Genomic DNA, 25,469 nt, shown 5'->3' with positions numbered 1-25,469 from the left:
CTAATCAGTGTCTAGTTTATTCAAACGCCGGGTGAGCACTGTGCAGCGCGTCTGCGGAGAGTGTTTGCTGCGCGTGGCCATTGTGCTTTTACACCGGCTGCGTTTAATAACAATCTCAAGTTCATATTACTTTCTTTTACCTGCATTTATGAGCAAAACCTCTTCAATACGCTTTTAATCCACATTGTTTTCGTGCTGTTCTGGTCCATGTAATGACAGATATAGACACAATTACAGACATAAAAAGCCCAATGCACAAATCTGTTTCTCTGAAGATTATTAAAATAGATGATAGATAGAGGATTAATTTATGCTGGGCAGAGAGTGACAGCGCAGTCTTCTGGCAACAGTGTTTTTTTAATATTTTATTGCTTTCTGTTAAATTGTTCAAAGTTATTACTGTTTAAAACACACTTGGCATCACATTCATGATTTTATGGTAAAATGACACTTTCCCGTCAATCCACGAGCATTTAAACGAGCAAAACGCCCCCCACAGACGGTTATGTGATGAACCGTCACATTTGACTCACGTCATAACCGTCATCACCAATTCTGAAACCGGCACACCCCTAGACAAAACACACTCTTTTAAGTAGTTTGTCTGTTTAGGGTTACTGTAGAAACATGGTAGCGTGAAAAGGTGACTTCAATGTATATGGGCCCACGGTGTATTTAGATAAAAACAACTTATTCTAAGGTAATAAAAACAATACAGTTCATATGTAAGGCATTATGTACAGTTCAGCGTCCCCCCCTTTTGTACGGGGCATTCCTTCGCGCCCCACCTGAAGAAAGTTTAAAACAAAAAACAATTCTAAAACTCAACTTTTTAATAAAAAACATATTAAATTATTCAAAGTAGTACTTTTGGTTAGTAGCATAATTTTTTTATGATAAATTAATGTATTTTATAAAATGTCATAAAACTGGGGCCCCCCTGGCACCATCTCACGGCCCCTAGTTTGAGAACCACTGATGTAAGGTCTTTATACACCACTGATAATATAGTTATGTATATTATATTGCATTTTTGTCAAAAGATTCCTCTAAAAGTTACATATTGCACCTTTAAAGCCATGGAAAAGATAGATGAGCTTTAAGTAAAAAGGCTCACTATTTGATTCAATTTACTTTAATCTGGAAACTTTAACTTAAAAAAAAATATGATGTAACTTTTTTTAATTTTGTCAATTTACTTGGTTTTACAATTCTGACAAAATTGGACAAAGTTCCAAATTTAAGAATGTCTTCCTTTCTGACATGCAAAGACTATTGACATTACTCTTTGCATGTAAAATAACATATCAAACAAATCTTGCACATAATAACCAATAATAACATAAATTTAGCTAATTGTAGAATAGATCGCTATCATTTTCACAGATTTTTATATTTTTTCGGATAGCACGTTTGTACTGAGAAATAAAGTGCAATAATGAAAAATATCAGGGGAACAAACAGGATGTAGAATTTATTTTCGGTAAACAAGAGGTGGAATTGAAAAGCCTCATACAACTGCTATTTTTTCTGAAACATCTTAAACATATTTGTTTCTGAAACATAGTGGGTTTACACTATGATTTTTTGCCAAAAAGGAAATTTAGAGACTCCTTGAAATGTAATTGAAAAGTCCAGAGAGAGCTCGAGTAAATGATGGGCTGGCCGAGGGTCTGTGAGGGGCGTTCTGGCTCTACTGTGTCTTCAATCAACTCTGTCAATGTATACTGCCGATATCAATAGATATGCTTTGTAGTCCCCCCCCCGCTACAAGAGACACAATGCTTTGTCCTTATCAGCCATTTTGGCAAGGACAGTTTAGATTTACTGCGTCTACTCCAATTTTTTAAAGGAAGAGAAACAAAGCCATTAAAGCTGTTTAAAGATCAAACCCTTTGGGGAGACGTCATCCTTTAAACTCTGACTTGTCGAGTCAATCTTTTTAATTTACCGAACAGAGCATTTGAAAGGGTTAATGTCCCTTAGGGAAACACTGACTGGCTTGGAAATAGTATGGGCTGTTTTCGGCTTTCCAGACACAGTGATTTAGTTAGAGGATTGAGATGACGTTTATCTTTGACATCATTGAATCTTCTGTATATGTAGTTTGTATTATGGTTGAATTGAATATTAAATGTACGACATTACCTATTATATTCTTAACTAAATCTAAAATGCTAACTGTGAAGTAATCAACTTTTGATCATCATACATGTATAAAAAGCATCAGAAGTCAGTGTATTGTCTCTATTCAGATTGTTATGTGTGTTACTGTGGCTCGTGAGAAAATTAAAGTATTAGTCAATTTTCTTAAAAAAAATCCGGATAATTAACTCACCACCATGTCATCCAAAATGTTGAGGTCTTTCTTTGTTCAGTCAAGAAGAAATTATGTTTTTTGAGGAAAACATTCCAGGATTTTTCTAATTTTAATGGACTTTAATGGACCCCAACACGTAACAGTTTTAATGCATTATAAAATTGCAGTTTCAACGCAGCTTCAAAGGACTCTAAACAATCCCAAACGAGGCATACGGGTCTTATCTAGCGAAACGATTGTCATTTTTAACAAGAAAACAGACACTGAAAAAAGACACTTTCTCGTCTTTGCGTAATGCCGTCGAAAGGTCACGTGTTACATGTATGAAATGCACATTTGCGGAGCATTTTAAACAATAAAACTGACACAAAGACATTAATTAGTGTCTTTGCACATACAACAACGTTGGAACAGTCCTCTTTCTCCACACTGGGGCGTAGTTTCGCATTTGTTATCCGTGAACTCTTGACATGATGACGTATTGCGTGAGGTCGTCTGGCGCATCACAGGACCGGAGATAGACAAGAAGTTGTGTTTAAAAAGTGCATATTTTTTATTTTTCTTGTCAAAAATGACAATCGTTTCGCTAGATAAGACCCTCATGCCTCATGTTGGATTGTTTAGAGTCCTTTGAAACTGCAATTTTAAACTGCATTAAAACTGTAACGTGTTGGACTCTATAAAAGTCCATTACAATCAGAAAAATCCTGGAATGTTTTCTTCAAAAAACATCATTTCTTCTCCACTGAAAAAAGTAAGACATCAACATTTTGGATGACATGGTGGTGAGTAAATTATCTGGATTTTTTTTTTTTAAGAAAATTGACTAATCCTTTAAATGAATTCTGATGACAATAAATGACCTGACCTCTCTCCTAGGTTATGGGCCCTGTGACATCACAGTGATGATGACATCATCAGGTGGAAGATGAGCTCTTTGTTGTTCTAACTGCATGTCTCTCTCTCCCTCCCTCCTTCCTCATGTTTCTGTCTCCTCCCTCCTGTTTCCCTTCATCAGGTGTCCAAATGACTTTACCGGTGAACGCTGTCAAACCTCCGTTATGGCCGGTTTTTACAGTATGTTCATTTCTTCTTCCTGTCCGTCTGTCTTTATGCCTTTAGACAGCTGCATGTTGCCTATGACGTATGTTTGTGCATGTACTGCATGTATAGTGTCTGCCTCCATTTGTCTATTGGATTGAGATGTCATTCGAGTGGATGGCTTAAAATGATATTAAATGCAAATGAAATTAACAATAGTGCATTTGAAGATGGTAAATAGGGCAAACGAAGCAGAAAAACTAGATTAGGTTCACATAGATCAGAGCTACTTCGATTTAATGAGATATAGTGTTAATAAAGACTAAGGTGTAAACTTATTCCAGCGGACATATTCATTATATGCTTGATAGGGACTCGTTTATTACATTTAAAGGATCCTCTGGGTTCAATGTAAGTGGCGTGCTGTCGATTTCCACAGAAAATAATTTCGATTTGTCACCCAGTTTATAAATACAAGTGAAATGTATTCGCAGTAATGCACTTATGATGAAAGCCTACGGGTCAAACACGACTCCTTTCTATGTAAAATTGTGCAACGTTCACAAACCTCCATGCTGTTCGCACCCATTTATATTTAAGAAATGTTAAAGGAAACTTTCTACAGATCATGATAGCAATAATTGTTGCCAGGCGAGAAAATTTTCAGTGCCTTTATGTAAGACCAAGAATGTCATTGTTTAAATAAAATGTCCATGTAAATTAGGCACATTACGGCTTTTATTCAAAAAGCTTGTGCGTTTTTTTCTATGCTGTATAATATTATTTTCTGTGGTCATCATCAGCAATGTAACAGTTAATGTTAAAGGCATAGTTCACCCAAAACTTTAAATTGGGAGAAAAAAACAGGTTAACAATATAAAGATAAACCTTGTGTTCAAAACAGCACTTTTAAAGGGATAGTTCACCCATTTACTAACCCTCGTGTTGCTCTAAACCTGTTTGAGTTTCTTTATTCAGGGGCACCATTCACTTCCAGTATAATTTTTTTCTATAGAAGTCAATGGTGCTCCAGATGTTCTTCAAAACCTTCTTCAAAATATCTTCCTTTGCGTTCAGCAGAACAAAGAAGTGTATTGATCTCAAGAGGCTATTCTTGCAATTATTCAAACAGATCTGGGGCACCATTCACTTCCAGTATAATTTTTTTCTATAGAAGTCAATGGTGCTCCAGATGTTCTTCAAAACATTTTTCAAAATATCTTCCTTTGCGTTCAGCAGAACAAAGAAGTGTATTGATCTCAATTGGGCTATTCTTGCAATAAATTCAAATAGATCAGGGGCACCATTCACTTCCAGTAATTTTTTTCTATAGAAGTCAATGGTGCTCCAGATGTTCTTCAAAACATTCTTCAAAATATTTTCCTTTGCGTTCAGCAGAGCAAAGAAGTGTATTGATCCCAATAGGGCTATTCTTGCAATAAATTCAAACAGATCAGGGGCACCATTCACTTCCAGTATAATTTTTTTTATAGAAGTCAATGGTGCTCCAGATGTTCTTCGAAACATTCTTCAAAATTTCTTCCTTTGCGTTCAGCAGAGCAAAGAAGTGTATTGATCTCAAGAGGCTATTCTTGCAATAATTAAAACAGATCAGGGGCACCATTCACTTCCAGTATAATTTTTTTCTATAGAAGTCAATGGTGCTCCAGATGTTCTTCAAAACCTTCTTCAAAATATCTTCCTTTGTGTTCAGCAGAACAAAGAAGTGTATTGATCTCAATTGGGCTATTCTTGCAATAAATTCAAATAGATCAGGGGCACCATTCACTTCCAGTAATTTTTTTCTATAGAAGTCAATGGTGCTCCAGATGTTCTTCAAAACATTCTTCAAAATATTTTCCTTTGCGTTCAGCAGAGCAAAGAAGTGTATTGATCTCAATAGGGCTATTCTTGCAATAAATTCAAACAGATCAGGGGCACCATTCACTTCCAGTATAATTTTTTTCTATAGAAGTCAATGGTGCTCCAGATGTTCTTCGAAACATTCTTCAAAATTTCTTCCTTTGCGTTCAGCAGAGCAAAGAAGTGTATTGATCTCAAGAGGCTATTCTTGCAATAATTAAAACAGATCAGGGGCACTATTCACTTCCAGTATTATTATTTTCTATAGAAGTCAATGGTGCTCCAGATGTTCTTCAAAACATTCTTCAAAATATCTTCCTTTGTGTTCAGCAGAACAAAGAAGTGTATTGATCTCAATTGGGCTATTCTTGCAATAAATTCAAATAGATCAGGGGCACCATTCACTTCAAGTAATTTTTTTCTATAGAAGTCAATGGTGCTCCAGATGTTCTTCAAAACATTCTTCAAAATATTTTCCTTTGCGTTCAGCAGAGCAAAGAAGTGTATTGATCTCAATAGGGCTATTCTTGCAATAAATTCAAACAGATCAGGGGCACCATTCACTTCCAGTATTATTATTTTCTATAGAAGTCAATGGTGCTCCAGATGTTCTTCAAAACATTCTTCAAAATATCTTCCTTTGTGTTCAGCAGAACAAAGAAGTGTATTGATCTCAATAGGGCTATTCTTGCAATAAATTCAAATAGATCAGGGGCACCATTCACTTCCAGTATAATTTTTTTCTATAGAAGTCAATGGTGCTCCAGATGTTCTTCAAAACATTTTTCAAAAGATCTTCCTTTGCGTTCAGCAGAACAAAGAAGTGTATTGATCTCAATAGGGCTATTCTTGCAATTATTCAAACAGATCAGGGGCACCATTTACTTCCAGTATTATTTTTTTCTATAGAAGTCAGTGGTGCTCCAGATGTTCTTCAAAACGTTCTTCAAAATATCTTCCTTTGCGTTCAGCAGAACAAAGAATTTTATACAGGTTTGAAATAACTTTAGGGTGAATACATTTTCATTTTTGGGTGAACTATTCCTTTAAATGTGCCGTTTTAAACCCAAGGTATTTCTTTACAATTTGCAATGTTTGAGCTCGAAGCATGATGCATGAACTTTAATCTCTATCCTTTGACCTCTCTGTTTTGGTAGTAGAGTTTTAAAGATGCCTTTAAGATGACGCATACAATAAAAATATGTTTAAAATGCTGCACATTTGCTGATGGTGTTGGAAATAAAATAGTTAAAATTAAATGCTGTGACCAAATAAAAGCCTTCAGTTTGTGTTAGCATTCATCCTTACTTGACCGAGTATTTTTGTGTTGTACATTGTGCTTTTCATTTTAATGGCTTTGTTTGTGTGTTTGTTTTTCTTAAACTTTAAACACAGAAATGAGGTCTAGTAAATATGGCAGTAAGTTTGACTGTCTGCATGCATTCGCACGCTCGCTTACGTGTTATCAACGAGAAAGGTGTTGTGTTGTTTATTGGTATTTTTGTTTGATTTCGTTTCATGGGGAATATGGAGTTGGCCAATGTTTGTCTGCATTGTGTGTCTGTTACTGGAACGTACAGTCACTTACCTCAGTGTCTCAAACAAAACCAAACAAACAACACTACTAATCGCATACTAGTGTATCGCCGCTATACCTGAACAAGTGGACAATTTTACCTGAAACCTGTTTTCTTGTTTTTTCTTGTCAACTTTCTGCATTGGCAGAGCATCTTGGAATTGAAATCATGGGTATGAAGTTACTATTTGTTTGATTGTTTAGTTCATGACATATTTTTATGGCATAGCTTGAGCTTTTCCACATGAGGATTCGTCCCGTTCTGTTTTATTTGTCCTAAATGATGTACGCAAATACATCATCAGCTTCTTTTTCCGCTTTGACAAAGCGACACTCATTTCAGGGATATTGAAAGATACACATTAGGCATGTGGATACATACTTATTTACTTTGGGGTGGTTCATTTTTGTATATTTATAGTTATACAACACGCCGAAATGTACCTTTTGGACCTATTGTGTATCTTTAATGACCAATTTTGTGTTAGGGGTTACATGTTAAAGGTACACAATAGGTCCTTAAGGGACAGTCATGCACCCCAGAGGGTACAACATTGTGTTACGTTTTGTATAGCTATAAATAAATTCAGACTTTAAAATCTACTTTAATGGGCCATGTTTGAAGCAGTTGTCAAATATCACACGACATATCAATTATTATTTGCCCTGTCTATATCTTGACAACTGTAAGTTAGGCTAAACCAGCTCAATTACTTTAGATAATTCTTATTAATATAAGCAATAATCATGGGTGTCTTTTATCATTGTTTCTGCTTTTTATCCCGTGCATTGCATAGATATTACCACCTGTCATGGATTATTGCTTTAATACATTTTAGTACTGGGCATAGATTAATCTAGATTAATCTCATACAAAATTAAAGTAATTTTGTTTGTGCAGTGTATATGTATATTTATTTATTTATTTAATAAATTATATTTATTATGTATATTTAAACAAACACACACACACACACACACACACACACACACACACACACATATATATATAAAAATATAAATAAATAAATATATATATATATATATATATATATATATATATATATATATATATATATATATATATATATATATATATACATGCAAATGTTTCTTAAATACATCCATGAATGTGTATGTATGTATTTATATATATAAATAATTACACACAGCACAAACTCTGTTATGTTATGCAAAAAATCCTTTTTTTTTTTGTATGAGATTAATCTAGATTAATCTATGCCCAGTACTAAACATTCTCAACACAATTTGTACTTTGTATTATAGAAATACAGTTAGGTTAGACAGATACATATGTTATTGAGGCTTTAGTTCGATGCAAAGCTTAACTTGCCTAGTTCAGTGGTTATCAACCAGTCAGTCCTGACCCAATGATGTGTCTGATCGGGTTACAGATAACAGGGATATTGCTGCTAAATGCAAATGATACAATGAACATATTTTAATAATATTAACCGCATCATTTAGATATAAAAATATAAAAACACACATGTCTGTTGCTTTTAAATTCATCTGATATAAGCAGATTTGGTAGATGCAAACATGAACATCATCAAAAACCATAAACACAACTGTGCACGATGAAGGTGAATACAACCCAGACGGCAATAATGATGGATTTACAGTGGGTTACATCTCAAGACTCAACTTCTTAAGCATAAAATGTACAAGGTAACACTTTACAATAAGATTGTATTTGTTAAAGCAACACTATGTAGTTTTTTTACCTTTAAATAATCTCTTTAAAATTATTTCAGTGATAGAACAACTTTTAACTTGACAAATTGTACTCTGACCCTCTGCTTTCAAACAAACAAACAAATGAGAAAAAAAAGTTTCATCCTATTTTCAAAAATACCTAATTTTCAGCAAAAAGCTGAAATAATTGCATTTTTGTAAAGGACTTTTGTTAGAGATAAAATTCAGAATGATTATTAAAACATACACAGAGTTTACAAAGTTGATGAATTAGTTGATGCTTCAGTTTTTAATAAATTAGGTAAGAACGCCACCTAGTGGAAATTAGCAGAATTATAGATTACCGTAAAAACTCACCAGGGAACGTCATTGGCAGCGAAACTTTATCTTAAATGACGAGATAACTCGATAATGGGGGGAAAGAGTTAATAATGTTTCCTAATACAACCTTATTGTAAAGTGTTACCATTTAAAATTTACAAACATTTTGAAATTGTTATAATTTGTTTAAGTGTTATACTTAATAAACTGAAAACGCATAAGGTCATGTAAACACGTAAACAGATTTCTTTTATCAGGCAGTGGCGGTTCTAGACAAATTTCACTAGGGGGGCCAAGGAGGGGCCAGTGTTTTACCAGAGGGGCACATAAAAAAATGGAAAGAAATTATATTTAAAGATTTTAGGGGTGGTTACAGGAATTAGTTTAAGACAGGACTAGGCCTTAGTTTAATTAGGAAATATAACTAGTTTTAACAAACATGCCTTACTAAAAACATTACTTGTGTGCATTTTGAAGCAAAACAAAGGGCACTGGTGTATTCCCTGCTGAAAAAAACAGCCAGCTAAACCAGCATCAAACCAGCATAGACCAGCATAATTCGCATGCTGGTCCATGCTGGTTTGATGCTGTTTTTTTTTTCAGCAGGGTTTTAAGATATGGCATTGCAAGTTGTTTTCCGTTTGGACAGCTCTTACATTTATTTTAGTCTAGGACTAGTCTAATCCCTTTCCGGGAAACTGCCCCGTAAACTTTATTTTACTTTACAATCATATAAATATTTATTTAACAAAAGAGTGAGTGCAGGTGCAAAAGGGGAGCTGGGCTCTTTTTTAAAGCACCCCAACCGAAAAGCATGCGAGCCTACTCAATAAACTTTATGAAATGCAAACTTTTATAAAGACAAACGTTGGTTTTAGTTTACATATAAACACACATTGCTAGACAGTTAGGGACCACAATCTAATCAGTATTTAAAATAATATTTATTTTAAATTGTAAACATTTTTATTGGTAACATTTAATTATATTCCTCCAATTGTATGCACGTATATGTAAGAGCACAATTACAGCAGTTTTTACAATGTGTAAACTTTAAAAAGTTAGCGAGATGTGGGTTTTGCCGGTTGTTGACGAGTAACAGCTGTAAATGATCACCGCGCTTAAGCAGCCACGTCACAGGAGAACAAGTGAACAGTGTCCCAATATGAAGTGAGCTAGAGTCCTTACCAGTGCCCAAACCTGCATACACACTCTCAACATCGGGAGGTTGGGAACAAATTGAGACACTCGCTGAGCAGCACCTGCAGCCAGCTACAGTGGTGGGGTGCGCCGCTCTAATTCGCCCGTGTAGAACGTTGCGTCGCATTAGTTCCTCTTTTGGCGCTCGCGTGTAAAATCAAAATAAATGTATACTTTTTTATTTGGTCAGCACGGGGTGGCCACAGGGGTGGCCAGGGACATGTCTACAGAGGCACGGGCCACCCTTGGCCTCCGTGTAGAACCGCCACTGTATCAGGTATAGGACAAAAACAGCTAAAGCAAAAGCCAATCGGTACAGATCGATTTCTGCCTAGTCTTAACCAAATTTCTCACAGTGTTGTTTATGCGTCTGCGTAGAAAAACACCACAAATGGAAATAAGTGTTATAGGGGACATTTCACAAGACTTTTTTAAGACACCAAATAAAATTGGTGTCCCCAGAGTACGTATTTTGAAGTTTTAGCTTAAAATGCCATACAGAATCTCATTTATTATATCATGTTAAAATTGCCACTTTGTAGGTATGAGCAAAAATGTTGTTAAATGCAAATGAGCTGATCACTGCGCTAAATGGCAGTGCCGTGGTTGGATAGTGCAGATTAAGGGGCGGTGTATTAACCCCTTCTGACATCACAAAGGGGAGCCAAATTTCAATGACCTATTTTTACATGCTTGCAGAGAATGGTTTACCAAAACTAAGTTACTGGGTTGATATTTTTCACATTTTCTAGGTTGATAGAAACACTGGGGACCCAATTATAACACTAAAAACATTGAAAATGTCAGATTTTCATTATATGTCCCCTTAAAGTATCAGGAAAGACTTGTAGAGGTTCTGCAGACATTATAAGAGATACAACAGTTTAGCTTTTGACAGATTTCCCGCACGCTTTTTGAACGACTAGGCAGATTATAAGTGGTGATGTCACTGCCTGCGAAAAATCCCGTGGATTTTTGTATTGATTTTCATGTAAACAGGTTTCTATAATAAGCTGATTTTTTATAGATATCCACTTGACTTCTTATTATGTAGTCTTATAAATACGAGCAATAATCATGGGTGTCTTTTATGGTTGTTTCTGAATGTATCAATAAATATTTAAAAAATTAAATTAATTTGGTAGCAAAATTGTTGGTTGCACACAAGTAAACAAGACATTTAATGTCCCTTGTAAATGTGTGTCCTGATGAAGAAAACCAGTTGAGAACCACTGATCTAGTGTCCAATTCTCTAGTTGGCAAACTTCTTCAATACAGAAATCAATGGCACACAACATGGCGTAAATCTCAGAGACGAGGGAGGGAAAAATGAGTGTTGCCCATCTCCTCTCTTTTCTCCGCACCTCTAGAGTGCATTAGTGTTTAGTCTGGGTACATCTCGCCCCAAGTTTCCTTTCTCTCATTGGCTCAGATCTCTGTTTCCTGTAACAAGCATGCAATGCAATATCAGTGTCTGACTCAACCACCCCCCTCCCCTTCCCACATTTCTTTTTTATTACACACCCGTCCCCTATCGTTTGGCCCTCAATTCTCTCCTCTCCTACTCGTTCTTTTTTTTCGTTCCCTCTCTCCATGTTCTGTATGTTTCTTCTTTTGCTGCCCACATTCAGCATCCTAGAAGTTGTTTTAAAACTCAGATGCAGGTGTAAAAAACTAAAACCTGAATAAAGAATAAATGTTTACTCCCCATCCTATTTAAAGTCAACATGAAATTATGTTTGTATATTCTGGAAAACCTTAACTTATATTTTTTCCTAGTTATTCTTGAAACTGATCCTGTAAAATAAGTGGGTTTTATGAATAACCCTCTTTAAAAAGCTCATCTAGAAATGCAGTTGTACTGGCACACTTTATTAAACAAGAATATAGGATTGCCCCTCCAACATCAAAGAATAACGTGTAAAATAATGCATGTTATGGGCTTTGAAAGTGGCAGAGATTTTATTTTCTGAACATTTAAAGCAAAACCTACCTAATACACGCCTAAAAATAAAGGTGCTAATGTTTTTCACAGTAATTGACAAAAGAGCAGTTTCTGGTTTCAGTCAAATGTTCCTAAAGGCACAATATGTACTGTTTTTGGCTTAAAATATCCCAAACTACTTGCATTTTCTTCACGTGTACTTAAATTATCCCAATTATGAAATTATGTTTTCATTGGTTTTAATTTGCCGTTTTTGCTTTTAACTGCAGTGTTTCGACTTCATACATACAATGCTGCGCAGAGTGATCGGTGATAATTTTATTTAAATATACATATAATTTTTTTTTTTCATAAAATTACAGAGCCCCTAAGGTGACATTAGAGTAAAGAAAATGTAGTAAAGAAAATGTATCCGTATAAAAATGTATAGAATTTTCTTTTCCCGCCTGACTAAAAAAGCCAGGAGTTTTTTTTAAGTTTAGTTTTGCGTCCGCACGTGAAACTTTTGCTTTCTCGTGCGCACGCGATAGTTTGAGTGTGCGATAGTTTTACGTGCGGACGCGAAACTAAACTTAAAAAAAACTCCTGGCTTTTTTAGTCAGGCGGGAGAAGAAAAGAAAATTCTATACATTTTTATACGGAGCCCATAAGGGGAAGTTCGCACATGAAACTATTGTGTGCACATGTGAAACTATCGTGCGCACGCGAAACTAAACTTTATTAAATTTTTGCTCCATGTCCCCTTAGGGCTCCGTATAAAATTGTATAAAATTTTATTTTATTTTCCCACCTGACTAAAAAAAGGCAGGAGGGTTTTCTCCTAGGAGGTTTTTTCAACCCCTGGGGAGTCCGCTGACATTGGCTTAATTTAGCACCATCTTCTATACGTTACATTATTACTTCGCTCTCTAATAAAGTTTAATTTTAGCCGCTGCTTATGTTGTTATGTTTTTCTGTGTTTTCCCCTGCATCTATTAATGTAAAGTTGCTTTGAAACAATTAAACAACTGTGAAAAGTGCTATATAAATAAAATTGAATTGAATTGAATATTCCGCAAAATGTAAATAAGTGGGCGTGGGCATTAACTTGGCACTCCAGCGAAATAATCAACTCATCAAGTAATTTCTCTATTTTCATAAGCACCAGTGAATCCACCGCAGGCGTCTCTCTCTCGCTTGCTTGCTCTGTGCTCGTGCAAAGGTCTCTCGCATGCATAGATCCCTCTTTCCGCAAATTAGTATTTTCCAAAAACAATATAAAGATAAAGCTAAAAATACATATAATGTATATACTGTGAAATATCGGTGTATACCTCATTACATGAAATAGATTCTTGTTCATACTGTTCACCCCTAATCCATGCACATGATTTGTGAGTCCCGTTAGACCGATTTTCAATTGGCATTGTAGGTAAATAACTTTCATTATTTCATGCTTCTTCATAGCATCATCAAGCTGCGATTTTGTTTTTGTCTGACGACCTTTAGCGGTGAAAATTACATATTGTGCCTTTATTTTCTACCATTTATAGTCTAAAAACCTATTTCCAATACATAAAAAAATATTTTGTGAAACAGAAAGGGTTCTCAGATGTTAAAGCTTTCTTTTGGAACAATTTAGACAAAAATGGTTCTTCTATGCATCATATAGCACCTTTTATTTTTAATGCAAAGCATCTTGTTCCTCGTTCTAGATTACTTGGGGGACTTTTCTTCGTGTCATGAAAATTTTTCGCTTGATTTGAATTTTTTGACCGATTCGCGTCATTTGCATTGCCACACGTGAGTTTGCGTCTATTTGCGTCTTTGCATTTAGTTTGTATGTAATCTACTCACATAAAACGTTGAATTTGCGTTGATGTGTATGCCCCATAATGCATAATGCTAACTTTTCACTTGAGTTGAATATTTTATACTTGCACAAACATGCGTTTGAGGCGAATAGTGCGTGTTTTCACAGCATTCGCACCGCCCAATTTGCATCAGTCACATCGGCCAGCACCAGTTCGTGTCTTGTGTCTTTGCATTGACTTTGTATGTCATTTACTAGCGCAAATTTAAAATTCACATTTGGTGTGTACATCCCATAAAAGTGTAGTTTCCGGTATATCACTGAGGGTAGTAAACCAGCTTGTATTACACAGCTATGCTTTCCCATGATGCACTGTAATATCAGCCATCTGATGTTACAGTTTTTTATCCCTCGATGCCCATCAAAATATTTTTTTTTAAGTTTAGATGTTTATTTTGTACTATTGTAAATATTAATACAATTTAAATGAAGTGGACTAAAAGCAAAACGTGTTTAGCAAAGATTTGTTCAAAACAGTGTTATATGCTGCTACTGACGCAGCGGCTGTCTCTTTTTATGTGTGTGTGTGTCTTGTGTTCAATGGATGTCGTGTATATGTGTGTTTGTTTGTGTGTACGTCTGTGCATATGTGTGTGTTTGTCCATGCTGTCGTTCATTCAGAGGCCGAGGAGCTGTACCAAAAGCGTGTGCTGACCATAACGGGCATCTGCGTGGCGCTGCTGGTGGTTGGCATCGTTTGTGTGGTGGCATACTGCAAAACCAAGTAAGCCCCAAGAGCTCTACAGACAGCCAAAAAAAGCCACGCACACTATCACATTAACATAATGTTAGTTAACACTTACCAAACCATAAGTAACCATTACAATTATCATACAAAAATTGTTTTTTGAGCTTTACTTTTAAGAGCTTTCTTATGGGCATTGAAACCTAGAAATGGTATTTTAATTGGGAAATGAAGGAAGTTTCTGTAGTGAATATAAATCGCAGTCTGTTTATGTTCAGCTAGACAATATTTCATCAATTGGAAACTGCTGAGTAAAATGTAAATCATTTTCCTTAATCTTGAATGAGTGAAAGAGTTGGTCAAGGAACCCTGCACTGCAAAAAATGATTTTCAAGAAAAATATTCTGAGTATATTTAATGTTTTCATTAAAAATATCTAAAAATTCTTAAATTAAGATGCAAAACGACCCAAGAAAATAAGTCTTGTTTTTAGACCAAAAATATCACATTTGTGCATAAAACAAGCAAAAAAATCTGCCAATGGGGTAAGCAAATTTTTCTTGAATTTTTCTTGAATTTAGTGTTTAAGAAAAATGTTCAAGATTTTTTTGCTTACCCCATTGGCAGATTTTTTGCTTGTTGTATTCACAAAATCACTTAAATTTTATATTTTTGTCTAAAAACTAGACTTATTTTCCTAGGTCGTTTTGCTCATCGAGAAAATACATCTTAATTTAAGCATTTTTAGATATGTTTCCTGAAAACAAGTTAAAAATACTATTTTAGAAAGAACATTTTCTGGAAGACATTAAACATTGTGAAAATCATAAAAAAAAATTTTTTAAGTTGCCAGCCAGCGGCAGCATTTTTAATTATTTTCACAAAAGTTTAATGCCTTTACGAAAATGTTCTTCTTAAAATATATAAACATACAAAATATTAAATGAAAGAACAGACCCTCTGTTTTCAAAAAACGTTTCATCCTACCTTCATTAGTTCTCTTTATATCACCTCTCAAAAATTGATAGGTTTCTTCAAAAACACAAAATTTTGAGCAAAAAGCTGAGATAATTGCATTTTTGTAAAGGACTTTTGATAGAGAAGCAGAGCGATCCTCAAAACTTACATGGACATACATCTGTTTGCCCTAGGGTGATACTTCTGGGTTTTATAAGTTGCGGGGGAGTGCCACCTGGTGGATAATAGTGGTATTGCGGAAAGCCGGAAATACTCGTCATTGGCAGGGAAAGAGTTAAACATTAGACATGCTTTTCTATCTTACATTGAAATGGCCCTTAAAAGAAAAAACAAATATATATATATTATTATTACATAAAGAATTTGCAATAATACCATCGACGTCTTCAAGATTATCGGTCCATTACAATAAAAGCTATATTAACCTAATATACACAACCATAACCTAAATCCTAAGATTACACTAACTGGATCTGTCTACAGGAAACAAAGGAAGAAGATGCATAACCATCTGCACCAGAACATGTGTGCGGAGCATCCGAACCGAATGCTGGCCAATGGACCCAACCACCCCGGCCCTGGCCCGGAAGAAATCCCCATGGTGGATGTGAGATCCCTCATTTTGTGTCTTTTAACACTAAATTAATTCAGGTTCGAGGGTGTAAAATCTCACGATCGCATTATTTTGTTGCAGTATATATCTAAAAACGCCCCGGCGACTGAGCGAGTAACACGTCATGGAACGGAGACTTCAGGCAATTTTTCAGGCAGCCGAATGTCGTCGAGGTCTCACCACACCACCACAGCTTCTCATGCTTCCAGTCACCGGTACTGATACTCTCACCCAGCTTTTTTAACCTTGATAATTTAAAATTGGCTGAGTAAGGCCATGCTAAACATTGTTACCAATGATTGAACTAAAACATTGATGCTTTAAATGAGACTTTAGGCTGATTTCACAGATTTGTGCATCCATCCTTGTATCCATCTGTTTGTCGATCTTTTTCATCCCTTTTCGATGTTCCTCTCAGGCACGAGGACCGCACATGGAGTATAGAACGCACAGACAGTATACACTCTGACTGCCAGTCGGGGGCGCTCTCTTCTTCTGTTGGCACTAGTAAATGCAGCAGCCCGGCGTGTATGGAGGCTCGTGCCCGCCGTGCAGCATACTGTGGTTACCCAGATGGTCAACAGTGCCACCTACAGTATGGAGACTCTTACGACTCCCTGCGGGATTCACCCCACAGTGACAGGTTAGTGTCTGATAATTCAGCGTATATTTAAAGGTTTAAGCAGCTTGTGGCTACATGTTTTTCATTAACTTTGTTTTAGGTACGTGTCCGCTCTGACCACGCCGGCGAGATTGTCTCCGGTGGACTTCCACTCCTCACTGCCCCCGCAGGTGCCTACCTTTCAGATCACCACACCCAACGCCAGCCACGCCCTTTCCCTGCCCCCCGCCGCCTCCGCCGTCGCCATGGCATCCTATTCGCCCGACGACGACCAGCCTCTCCTGCACCGCTACCGGCGTTCGCGGCGGCCGTACTACGCGGCGGAAAGCACGGGCTCCCTTCCGTCCAGCCCGTACCGCTTCGTGGACGACGAGGACTACGAGACCACGCAGGAGTACATGTCCACACGAGAGCAGCCCAAAAAGAGCAGCAGCGGGCGGCGTTGGCGCAGAAGATCGCGGGTCAACGGACACGTGGCGCCGCGCGCGCCCGGTCCCAGGAACTACAGCTCTCAAAGTTGCTTGTCGGATAGCGAATGGGAGGACGATGAGGTAGGCGACCTCGGCCACGGCGAAAGCACGCCGTTTCTTAGTATGCAGAATATGAACGCCACCGAGCCGGCCACCATCTATCGACCCAACGACACGCGGACTTACAGCGGCAACGCGGGACGCTCCGGTTCCCGCGGCAAACTGTCACAATCTCGGTCCAAACCAGACAATGCACCCCTTTAAAAAAAGAACGACAACGTATCTAGGAGCGGAGAAACAAATGATATGCTATAGACCTGCACCTATGAGAAATATTTTTTATTTTATATAACAGACAGATATTCTAAACAAATGAAATATTTATTTTCATTTCAGCAAAAATTGTCTACTAGCTAGCAGCAAAGACTTTTTTTATAGGGGGAAAACTATTTATATGTGATTTCTTTTTTTGATTTACAGCATTATGAAAAACAATTACGTGCCAATTTTTTCACGAGTTAGAAATAGAATAATATTGTGGTGCCTTTTGCTGTTTGCCGATGAGGGAGGTTCAGTTGAGTTTTTGTAGCCTTTCGTAAAACAGACTCTTGGGTTTTATAGACACGTTTGTCTCTTTTTCGTTCGTTCGTTCGTTTTTTTTTCTTTTTCCGTTTCGTCCGTTCAGGATCTCCCCATTTGAACTGTGATATTATTCAGACACCATGCAATATCAAGTCACTCCTGTGTAAGGTGTTTGTTTACATTACTAGGTATTTACATGCACTCGTTTAAATCGCAGCCGATGCAGATTCGATCGATTCATTCTGTACCGATTTTTGGTTTTTGTTTCGTTCATAGTTGTTTCTCGACTGGTCGTTGCATATTGTTTCCATGGAAACAGATGTATGCAGGAGTTCACAGGGCATGACCTGGCGTTCAGGGTTTTCAAACATGGTGATCTGTACGTCCAATGAATGTGTTTACACTTCCGTGTGTGCGCGTGAAAGAGTAGTCTGTGAATGTTGAATCTCAGTGTATATCTACGTGTCTATGTGTACACAGTAGTGGCTGCCTTTTCGTGTGAGGACGCGTTTAGTTTGTGCGTTTAGCGTCGTGTTCGTCTTCAGGTTAACGTTTCGAGTGCGTGTAGACATACGCCCGTGTGTACCAGTGCTCCAGTGAAAACGTGCGCAAGTATGCTTGTATTCTTTCTGATGGATGTCGGCGTTATGAAAAGGAAGCTCTCTTTTTTTAGCATCACGTTGATGGGTTAAAAACGGAGAGAGAAAGAGACATGTCGGTGACTTTGTCACCCCCTTGTGGTGAGACGAGCTCATTGCACTGTATCTTCCTTCCATGAGTAGTCATTGGCCGCAGTGCTACCTGCGGGGGAACCAATCCAGCCTGATTCTAGCCTACACGGACCTACATCTCTTATCTTAGCCCACATGTTTCCATTACTATGCCAGCAGCTTTAAGCCGCACTGTGTCTCAGGACTTTTCATCGAAAACTACATGACGCATAAAACACCTCTCTGAGCAGAACGGATCCATTACTGCCCATATTGTCTATGCGATGCTGGGGAGACCATACAGAATGATACGACCAGCTGTGTTTGTCTGTTAATGGGCCATGTTTTCATTAGCATTTCTTTCTGTGTTTATTCTTTCACATCTGTGTGCAAGCTGGAAACTTGCTCAAAGCAACGTGTGTTTGGCTACTAGACGTGCAACTTTAGGTGGATTATGTCGAGTTAACCCCTCCTTCCAAAGCCCAGCAGCCTACGATACATTTAAGGAGACAAACAACACGTGCACAGACACAGATTCAATTCATACCAAAAATAGAAATACAATTATTTTCTTACTTTATTAAAAACACCCAAACGGTTGTTCGTTTCCATGCAATTACAACGAATGGGGCTTTTAGGTTTCATAAAGGACACAGAAGCATCACTCTATTGTAAACATTGTATGATTCTGGCATACAACGAGTGCACATTTATAATGCATTTTATGTCTAAAAGCTCCAGTCCCCCGTTATTGTAATTGCATGGTAACATCATTATATATGTATTTCGTGAATCTTTACAGAAGAGCGACAGATATGATGTTGAGTATGAATTTTTCGTTTTTGGTGACCCATCACTACACTCTTACACACACCTGCAGATACATACAATATACATACACTTACACACACACACAATTCATTGACTCACCTATAAACAGCAGCAGCACTCGTCCTTTCTTCCTGTCTTTCTCTTCTGTTCTTCCTGTCTGCCTGTAAAGGCGTCCCTCCCTCTGCATGTACTAGTGGTTCAGGTAGATGGGTGCATGGTTACCGCAGCAACCGAGTCGTGTTCACACGGTGAAGGTGTAGATTTCATTTGACATTCAGCAATAAATCCCCTTTTTCATGTTCATTCTTGACTTGGAATATGCTAGAAATTTTTGCAAGTTTTCTCAAAAAAATAGTACTTGTAAAAAATGAAATAAAATCAAACCACTTGTTCATATGGATAAAAAAATAAATCTGAATTCCTACCATTTTAAGAAATGAGTTCATGAGGATGTATGTCATTTTCTATTCACAGTTTCTGAATGTTTTTCTTTCAAGGATTTGCTTGTTTATGATTGCACATTTTATTTTCTATATTGGTCAGTAAATACAGAAACGATACCTCATTGAAGTGCATTTGCTAGCAATACCTGAAACACAAACCGTGTTGGTTTAGATTTTGTGTTTCTGATACAGGTGTGCTGATTTTATTGACAACCCTCTTGCGGTTTCTGATATTGCTTAAAGAGCTTAAGAAATTCAAGTACTAAGTAAATCAAATTTCTGGAGTATATGAGGAGTTCAGATGCAAAACCCTTTTAAAGGGGACATATCATGACAATCTGACTTTTTCCTTGTTTAAGTGCTATAATTGGGTCCCCAGTGGTTCTATCAACCTAGAAAATGTGAAAAAGATCAACCATTCTTACCATTCTCTGTAAGCATGTGAAAAAATAGGTACATTTGAAATTTGTCTCCCCTTGTGATGTCAAAAGGGGATTTTATTATAATAATACCGCCCCTTAATCTGCACTTTCCAACCACACGCTGCCATTTAGTGCAGAGAGAGAGAAAAAATATATATTCACATCACAATTAAGTTTCAGTTTCAACAAACAACCATTATGGTGATCAGTGTTTGCATTTCATCAGCTCATTTGCATTTTAAAGGACACACCTAAAAAAGGCACATTTTTGCTCATACCTACAAAGTGGCAATTTTAAGATGGTGTAATAAATTATCTATGTGGTATTTTGTGCTAAAACTTCACATATGTACTCTGGGGACACCAAAGATTTATTTTGCATCGTTTAAAAGTCTTGTGAAATGATTAAAGGATTAGTCCATTTTCTTAAAAAAAAATCCTAATAATTTACTCACAACCATGTCATCCAAAATGTTGATGTCTTTCTTTGTTCAGTCGAGAAGAAATTATGTTTTTTGAGGAAAACATTCCAGGATTTTTCTAATTTTAATGGACTTTAATAGACCCCATTTTGACAGTTTTAATGCAGTTTAAAATGGCAGTTTCAAAGGAGTCTAAACTATCCCAACCGAGGCATAAGGGTCTTATCTAGCGAAACGATTGTCATTTTTGACAAGAAAATTTAAAATATGAGGTGAAAAATATGCTGTCGCGTCACACGACCGGAGGAAGAAGAGAAGTTGTGAATTAAAAGTGAATATTTTTGTTAACAGTCTTTTGAAACTGCAATTTTAAACTGCATTAAAAACTGTGAAGTGTTGGGGTCCATTAAGGTCCATTAAAATGAGAAAAATCCTGTAATGTTTTCCTCAAAAAACATAATTTCTTCTCAACTGAACAAAGATAGACATCAACATTTCGGATGACATGATGGTGAGAAAATATCTGGGTTTTTTTTTTTTAAGAAAGTGGAGTAATCCTTTAAGCGTCTGGTCTTACATGTTTTCTTGTAAATGAGCATTTTTATCTTATGTTTAGGTTCAGTGATTTCACTTTAATGCCAATTAAAAGGTTATTAGTCCAGTAATTGAAATGCTTTATTTTCACAAATAGTCATTTTATTAGTATTTAAAAACATTTTAAACAAGCTTTTGTGGCAAAAACCTCCACTTTTTAAAAAACATAAATTTGTTTGAATAAGACATAGTAAACAGTTGCAAAATCTCTAAAGATGCAAATGATGAAAGTCAGAATGTAAAAAAAATAAAGAAACTGAACCATACATTAGGGGGCGCTGTGATTCATATTTCGGTCCTATACTCACACAAGGGACACACAGTTTGAATGTTTTTGCGTGCCATCCTTATCAAATTTATCTTCAATCCACTTTGAGGATTTTGCTTAAAAATCTGCGTAGCATTTTGTTGGATTCTGCCAACCAAGTAGCATTTCTAGATGTCCCAAGGCCGGGATTTAAGTATTTAAAGAATACGTGCCAATATCGTTCTCATTTTTGACACAGAAAGCTTTTGCATCTGAGCTCCTCATATCTTTAGCCCGAATTGTAGACCATTGCAATAGCAGTGCAAAGGTCATAGGTTTGAATCTCAGGGATTGCACATACTGATAAATGTACATTTTGAAGACACCTTGGATAAAATATAACAGCATTGGTTTAGCACAAAAAGGCTGTGAGTTTGAATTGAAAAGTGTCTGCCACATGCATATATTTGTGAGATGGGTAGTAAGCTCTATTCAGGATTATGTTAACTAGTTGGATGTAACTTCACACAAAGCTTTAAACAGACTAAAAATCAACAAGTACTGATTAGACATAAAGAAATTTACAATAAATTCATGCTTTACCAAAAACCTGCTTGACTAAGATATATAGCTATAGATAATATGCTATACATTTAAACTATGCTTGGTATGGATCACATGCTTTACTGAGGTCTTTTGGGTAAGGGTGCCTAAAAAATACCACAGGTGTGGTGATCTCATATTAATATTAACATAAGCAACACATTGATTTCAAGTTTTAGATTTAAACTTAGATTGTGATCTTCAACTCATGAACTGTTTGTACTGCGTAGGTGAAATAGCAAGGTTTTCTGTAAAGCTTGTGGGTCTTTAACCTGTGCACAACTTACCACACTTGTCTAACAACTAGTTTAACGGGTGAAACCACAACTCTCCAAACCACATGTCAGAAGTATCGGAGTTCATAAAATTTGCCAAAAATTCTTGACATACACTGGAAATCTATTTCCTCATAATTATAGATGGATGTCAGAGTTTAAAACAAAGGATTAAATGCATGTTTTCTCAGCAGTGATTTAGTGTTTGTTTGTTGACAACTGTATTAAAGACTATCTATTGTGTTATTTATAATCCAAACTATATTCTAATACTAAAATGCTCTTGGTAAAGCTAAAGCTTTTGGTAAGTAAACACAACAGGCATGGGTTAACTATGATGAGCTGTCAACTACAATTTATGACCAACCATTGCAATGCTTTGCGATTTTTATATGTTTTTGACTTTGTTGAAAAGCCCATAATAAGATAACCAATGGCAGGTTGCCATCCTTACAAATCTATAGAGTAACAACATGTGCCATTATGAATTGTAACTGCAATTTTTAACTACTTTATTTGGTAGCCAGGACTTCAAGGTAAGTTCTTAAAAAGCCCCGGTTTCACTGCATTACGGATGTGATGAGTGTGAATTGAGGATGGTGGGTGTGGCCTTAGACACACGCACACACCTGTTTAAGCTTCACCTGTGTGCACGTGATCACTTCACACAGTCACAGGAGATTCAACAGAGAGGATTTTATTTATTTCTTTTTTTTTTACTTTGTATTTTAGCTTCTGCATACTTCATACGTATTTTGATAAGGTGAATGGCGACATTCAGGAAACTTACGAGAAAAGTGGTAAGTTTAAAATATAATTACTTTAAAATCTTCTTTTAATTGTAGGTTTTGTGCACATTACAGTACACTGTAAAAAAGTCATTTGAACTTACTATATATCTTGGGTAGAGATGAGTCGTTATAACTTATAAAATATGGTTGAAATATGTCAACTTCATTTTATAAATTGTATTAAATTATCTCTAGTTAAAATGACTTGTAAATCTGAGTAAATAATTTTTATAGTGTACTGTTAACGCAAAAAGTATCCTTAGTATATGCGTTTTGCGTATATATCGTTTTTGTAGTTTTTAATAATAAATAAAATATTTTGTATTTTTAACTGTTTAATTATTGTTACATGTTTAAGGTTTTGATATTGTATCATATGCGTCTACATTTTTATCCTAAATAATTTTATTCTGTTTTTAATAGATTAAATCTTGTACTATGTATCCTATACATGAATCATAGTTTCAGCTTAATATCATAGTTATTACAGTTAATGAAACTAACTTTGTACTAACTGTGCTGTTACAACCTAAAAAATACACAGAGTTAAAACAAACAAAATTAGGCCAGTTAAATAAAGGAAAAAACACATGTTGGGCTAAACTTACCCATCAGGTTGGATTGCTAATTGTGCAGCAAAATATGCAAATTTATATACAAATGATATACATTTCAACATAGTAGGGCTATATCCTTAATTTCTTCAAACATAACATATCTCAGTTCATGGGCTTTAATAATTATCTTTAACTAAAAAAACTAAACAAAAAATACAATAAAATTTTATTTTATTCTGTCATCTTGTTTACAGTATTGTTTGCTTTATACGTTAAAATAAACCAGATTTTAATCTAAGAATTAGTTTAAACCAATGCATTACAAACAAGTTTGCCAAAACAGACATAGTAGTGCATTTAATAACACTTACCCTCGGTTTTACAGACAAGTTTTAAGGTTACACTGTAAAAAAAAACTAGAAATTACAGTATTACTGGCAGCTGTTTGTCAGTAACTTACTGTAGATTTAAATATATGTTATTTATGTTATTTTTGTTCAAAGTTAAATGAACATTAAACATTAACAAGACTTTACAGGACAATAATTATATTAAGTACAGCATTATGCAAAGCGTTGCTGGGAACAAAAGGCTAATGCGGAGAAAGCTTTGCATGAGGCAGTTTTTTTATAATTTTATTCTGTAAAGACAAAGACTTGTTACTGTTAAATATTTAATTTTATTTTATCTTAGAACATACTGTTGTCAATAAATTAGATAAATCTACAGTAAGTTACTGGCAAAAACAGTGTAAAAAATTTACACACTGTAAAAAATTTGCTGTAATTATGCAGCTGGTTGCCAGTAACTTACTGTGTAAGATAAAGACTGAAAATGTTTCATGTTCATTTAACTTTAAACAAACTGTTGCCAGTAAATAACATAAATGTAAAATCTACAGTAAGTTACTGGCAACTAGTTGCCAGTAATACCCAGTAATACTGTAATTTCAGAAATTTTTCACAGGCCAGTGTAGTCCTTGACTAAGACTTGTTTGAGCTGTCTCAACCAGTGGTTCTCAAACTGGGGTCCGGGGGCCCCCAGGGGGGGCCGCAAGATGGTGCCAGGGGGGCCCCAGTTTTATGACATTTTATAAAATACATTCATTTATCATGAATTCTGTGTAATAAAACCTAAAAAATTAAGGCTACTAACCAACAGCACTACTTTGTATAACTTAATAAGTTTTGTTTAATTAAAATGTTAAACTTTAGAACAGTTTTTTTCATAAATTTTCTTTGGGGGAGCACGAAGGAATGCATCCTACACAAGGGGGGCCGCACGTGGAAAAAGTTTGAGAACCACTGGTCTCAACTGAAAATATCTTTCACTTAAATATGCAATTGATTTGCCTCAAGATACACACCAGTAACATCTTTTGCTAAGGCATGTTTATAAATGATGCCCAACCTCCTATAAGACCCGAGCTTTGGTTTGTCTTTTTTTTTCAGATTTCTTCCAGCTATTTGTGGTTAGGAGGAAGAACCAATACATTTAATAACCAAATATTTCTCTTTGAACATGAAGCAGTGTAGTGTCCACAGTTGTGTACAGTTACACAGAATTAAATTTATGGTGCAAATAACAAAAAAATTTGATGTCCACATCTCCAGGTCTTCAGAGATTATACATCTTATTTTAACCAATGCCTAGTACTGGCTTTAGCTAAGCCTTGTCTGTGAAACCAGACCCAAGTCATGTAAACTAGACTGTTAATGCACAAATTAGCTTTTTTAAATATTTGGTTACACAAAGGAACAGACGTAACAGACGATTACGCAAAATGT

General features: G+C 36.0%; 2 protein-coding genes across 3 annotated transcripts in view; both read left to right on the top strand.

Annotated features, from left to right (window-relative positions):
- The window catches only part of nrg2b (neuregulin 2b), a 113,511-nt gene extending 93,743 nt beyond the window's left edge, over positions 1-19,768 (top strand). Inside the window, exons 5-11 of one of the 2 annotated variants that reach the window (XM_065275245.2) lie at positions 3,339-3,397; positions 6,950-6,973; positions 14,459-14,561; positions 15,984-16,107; positions 16,195-16,328; positions 16,532-16,756; positions 16,836-19,768. In XM_065275245.2, the coding sequence (XP_065131317.1) occupies positions 3,339-3,397; positions 6,950-6,973; positions 14,459-14,561; positions 15,984-16,107; positions 16,195-16,328; positions 16,532-16,756; positions 16,836-17,469 (1,303 nt within the window). In that variant the 3' untranslated portion in view covers positions 17,470-19,768. The remainder of the gene's footprint in view (positions 1-3,338; positions 3,398-6,949; positions 6,974-14,458; positions 14,562-15,983; positions 16,108-16,194; positions 16,329-16,531; positions 16,757-16,835) is intronic. The other variant, XM_065275246.2, reaches the window with a different exon arrangement.
- Positions 19,769-22,752: 2,984 nt separating this feature from the next.
- LOC135752559 (N-acetyllactosaminide beta-1,3-N-acetylglucosaminyltransferase 2) overlaps positions 22,753-25,469 on the top strand; it is a 6,754-nt gene continuing 4,037 nt past the window's right edge. The window contains exon 1 of the mRNA XM_065271062.2: positions 22,753-23,134. Coding sequence (XP_065127134.1) covers positions 23,102-23,134 — 33 coding nt within the window. The 5' untranslated portion in view covers positions 22,753-23,101. The remainder of the gene's footprint in view (positions 23,135-25,469) is intronic.

Source organism: Paramisgurnus dabryanus, chromosome 16, assembly GCF_030506205.2.
Source record: "Paramisgurnus dabryanus chromosome 16, PD_genome_1.1, whole genome shotgun sequence".
Taxonomy (NCBI): Eukaryota; Metazoa; Chordata; class Actinopteri; order Cypriniformes; family Cobitidae; genus Paramisgurnus; species Paramisgurnus dabryanus.
The sequence above is the reverse complement of the archived record's forward strand: the minus strand, read 5'-3'. Positions and strand labels throughout refer to the sequence as shown.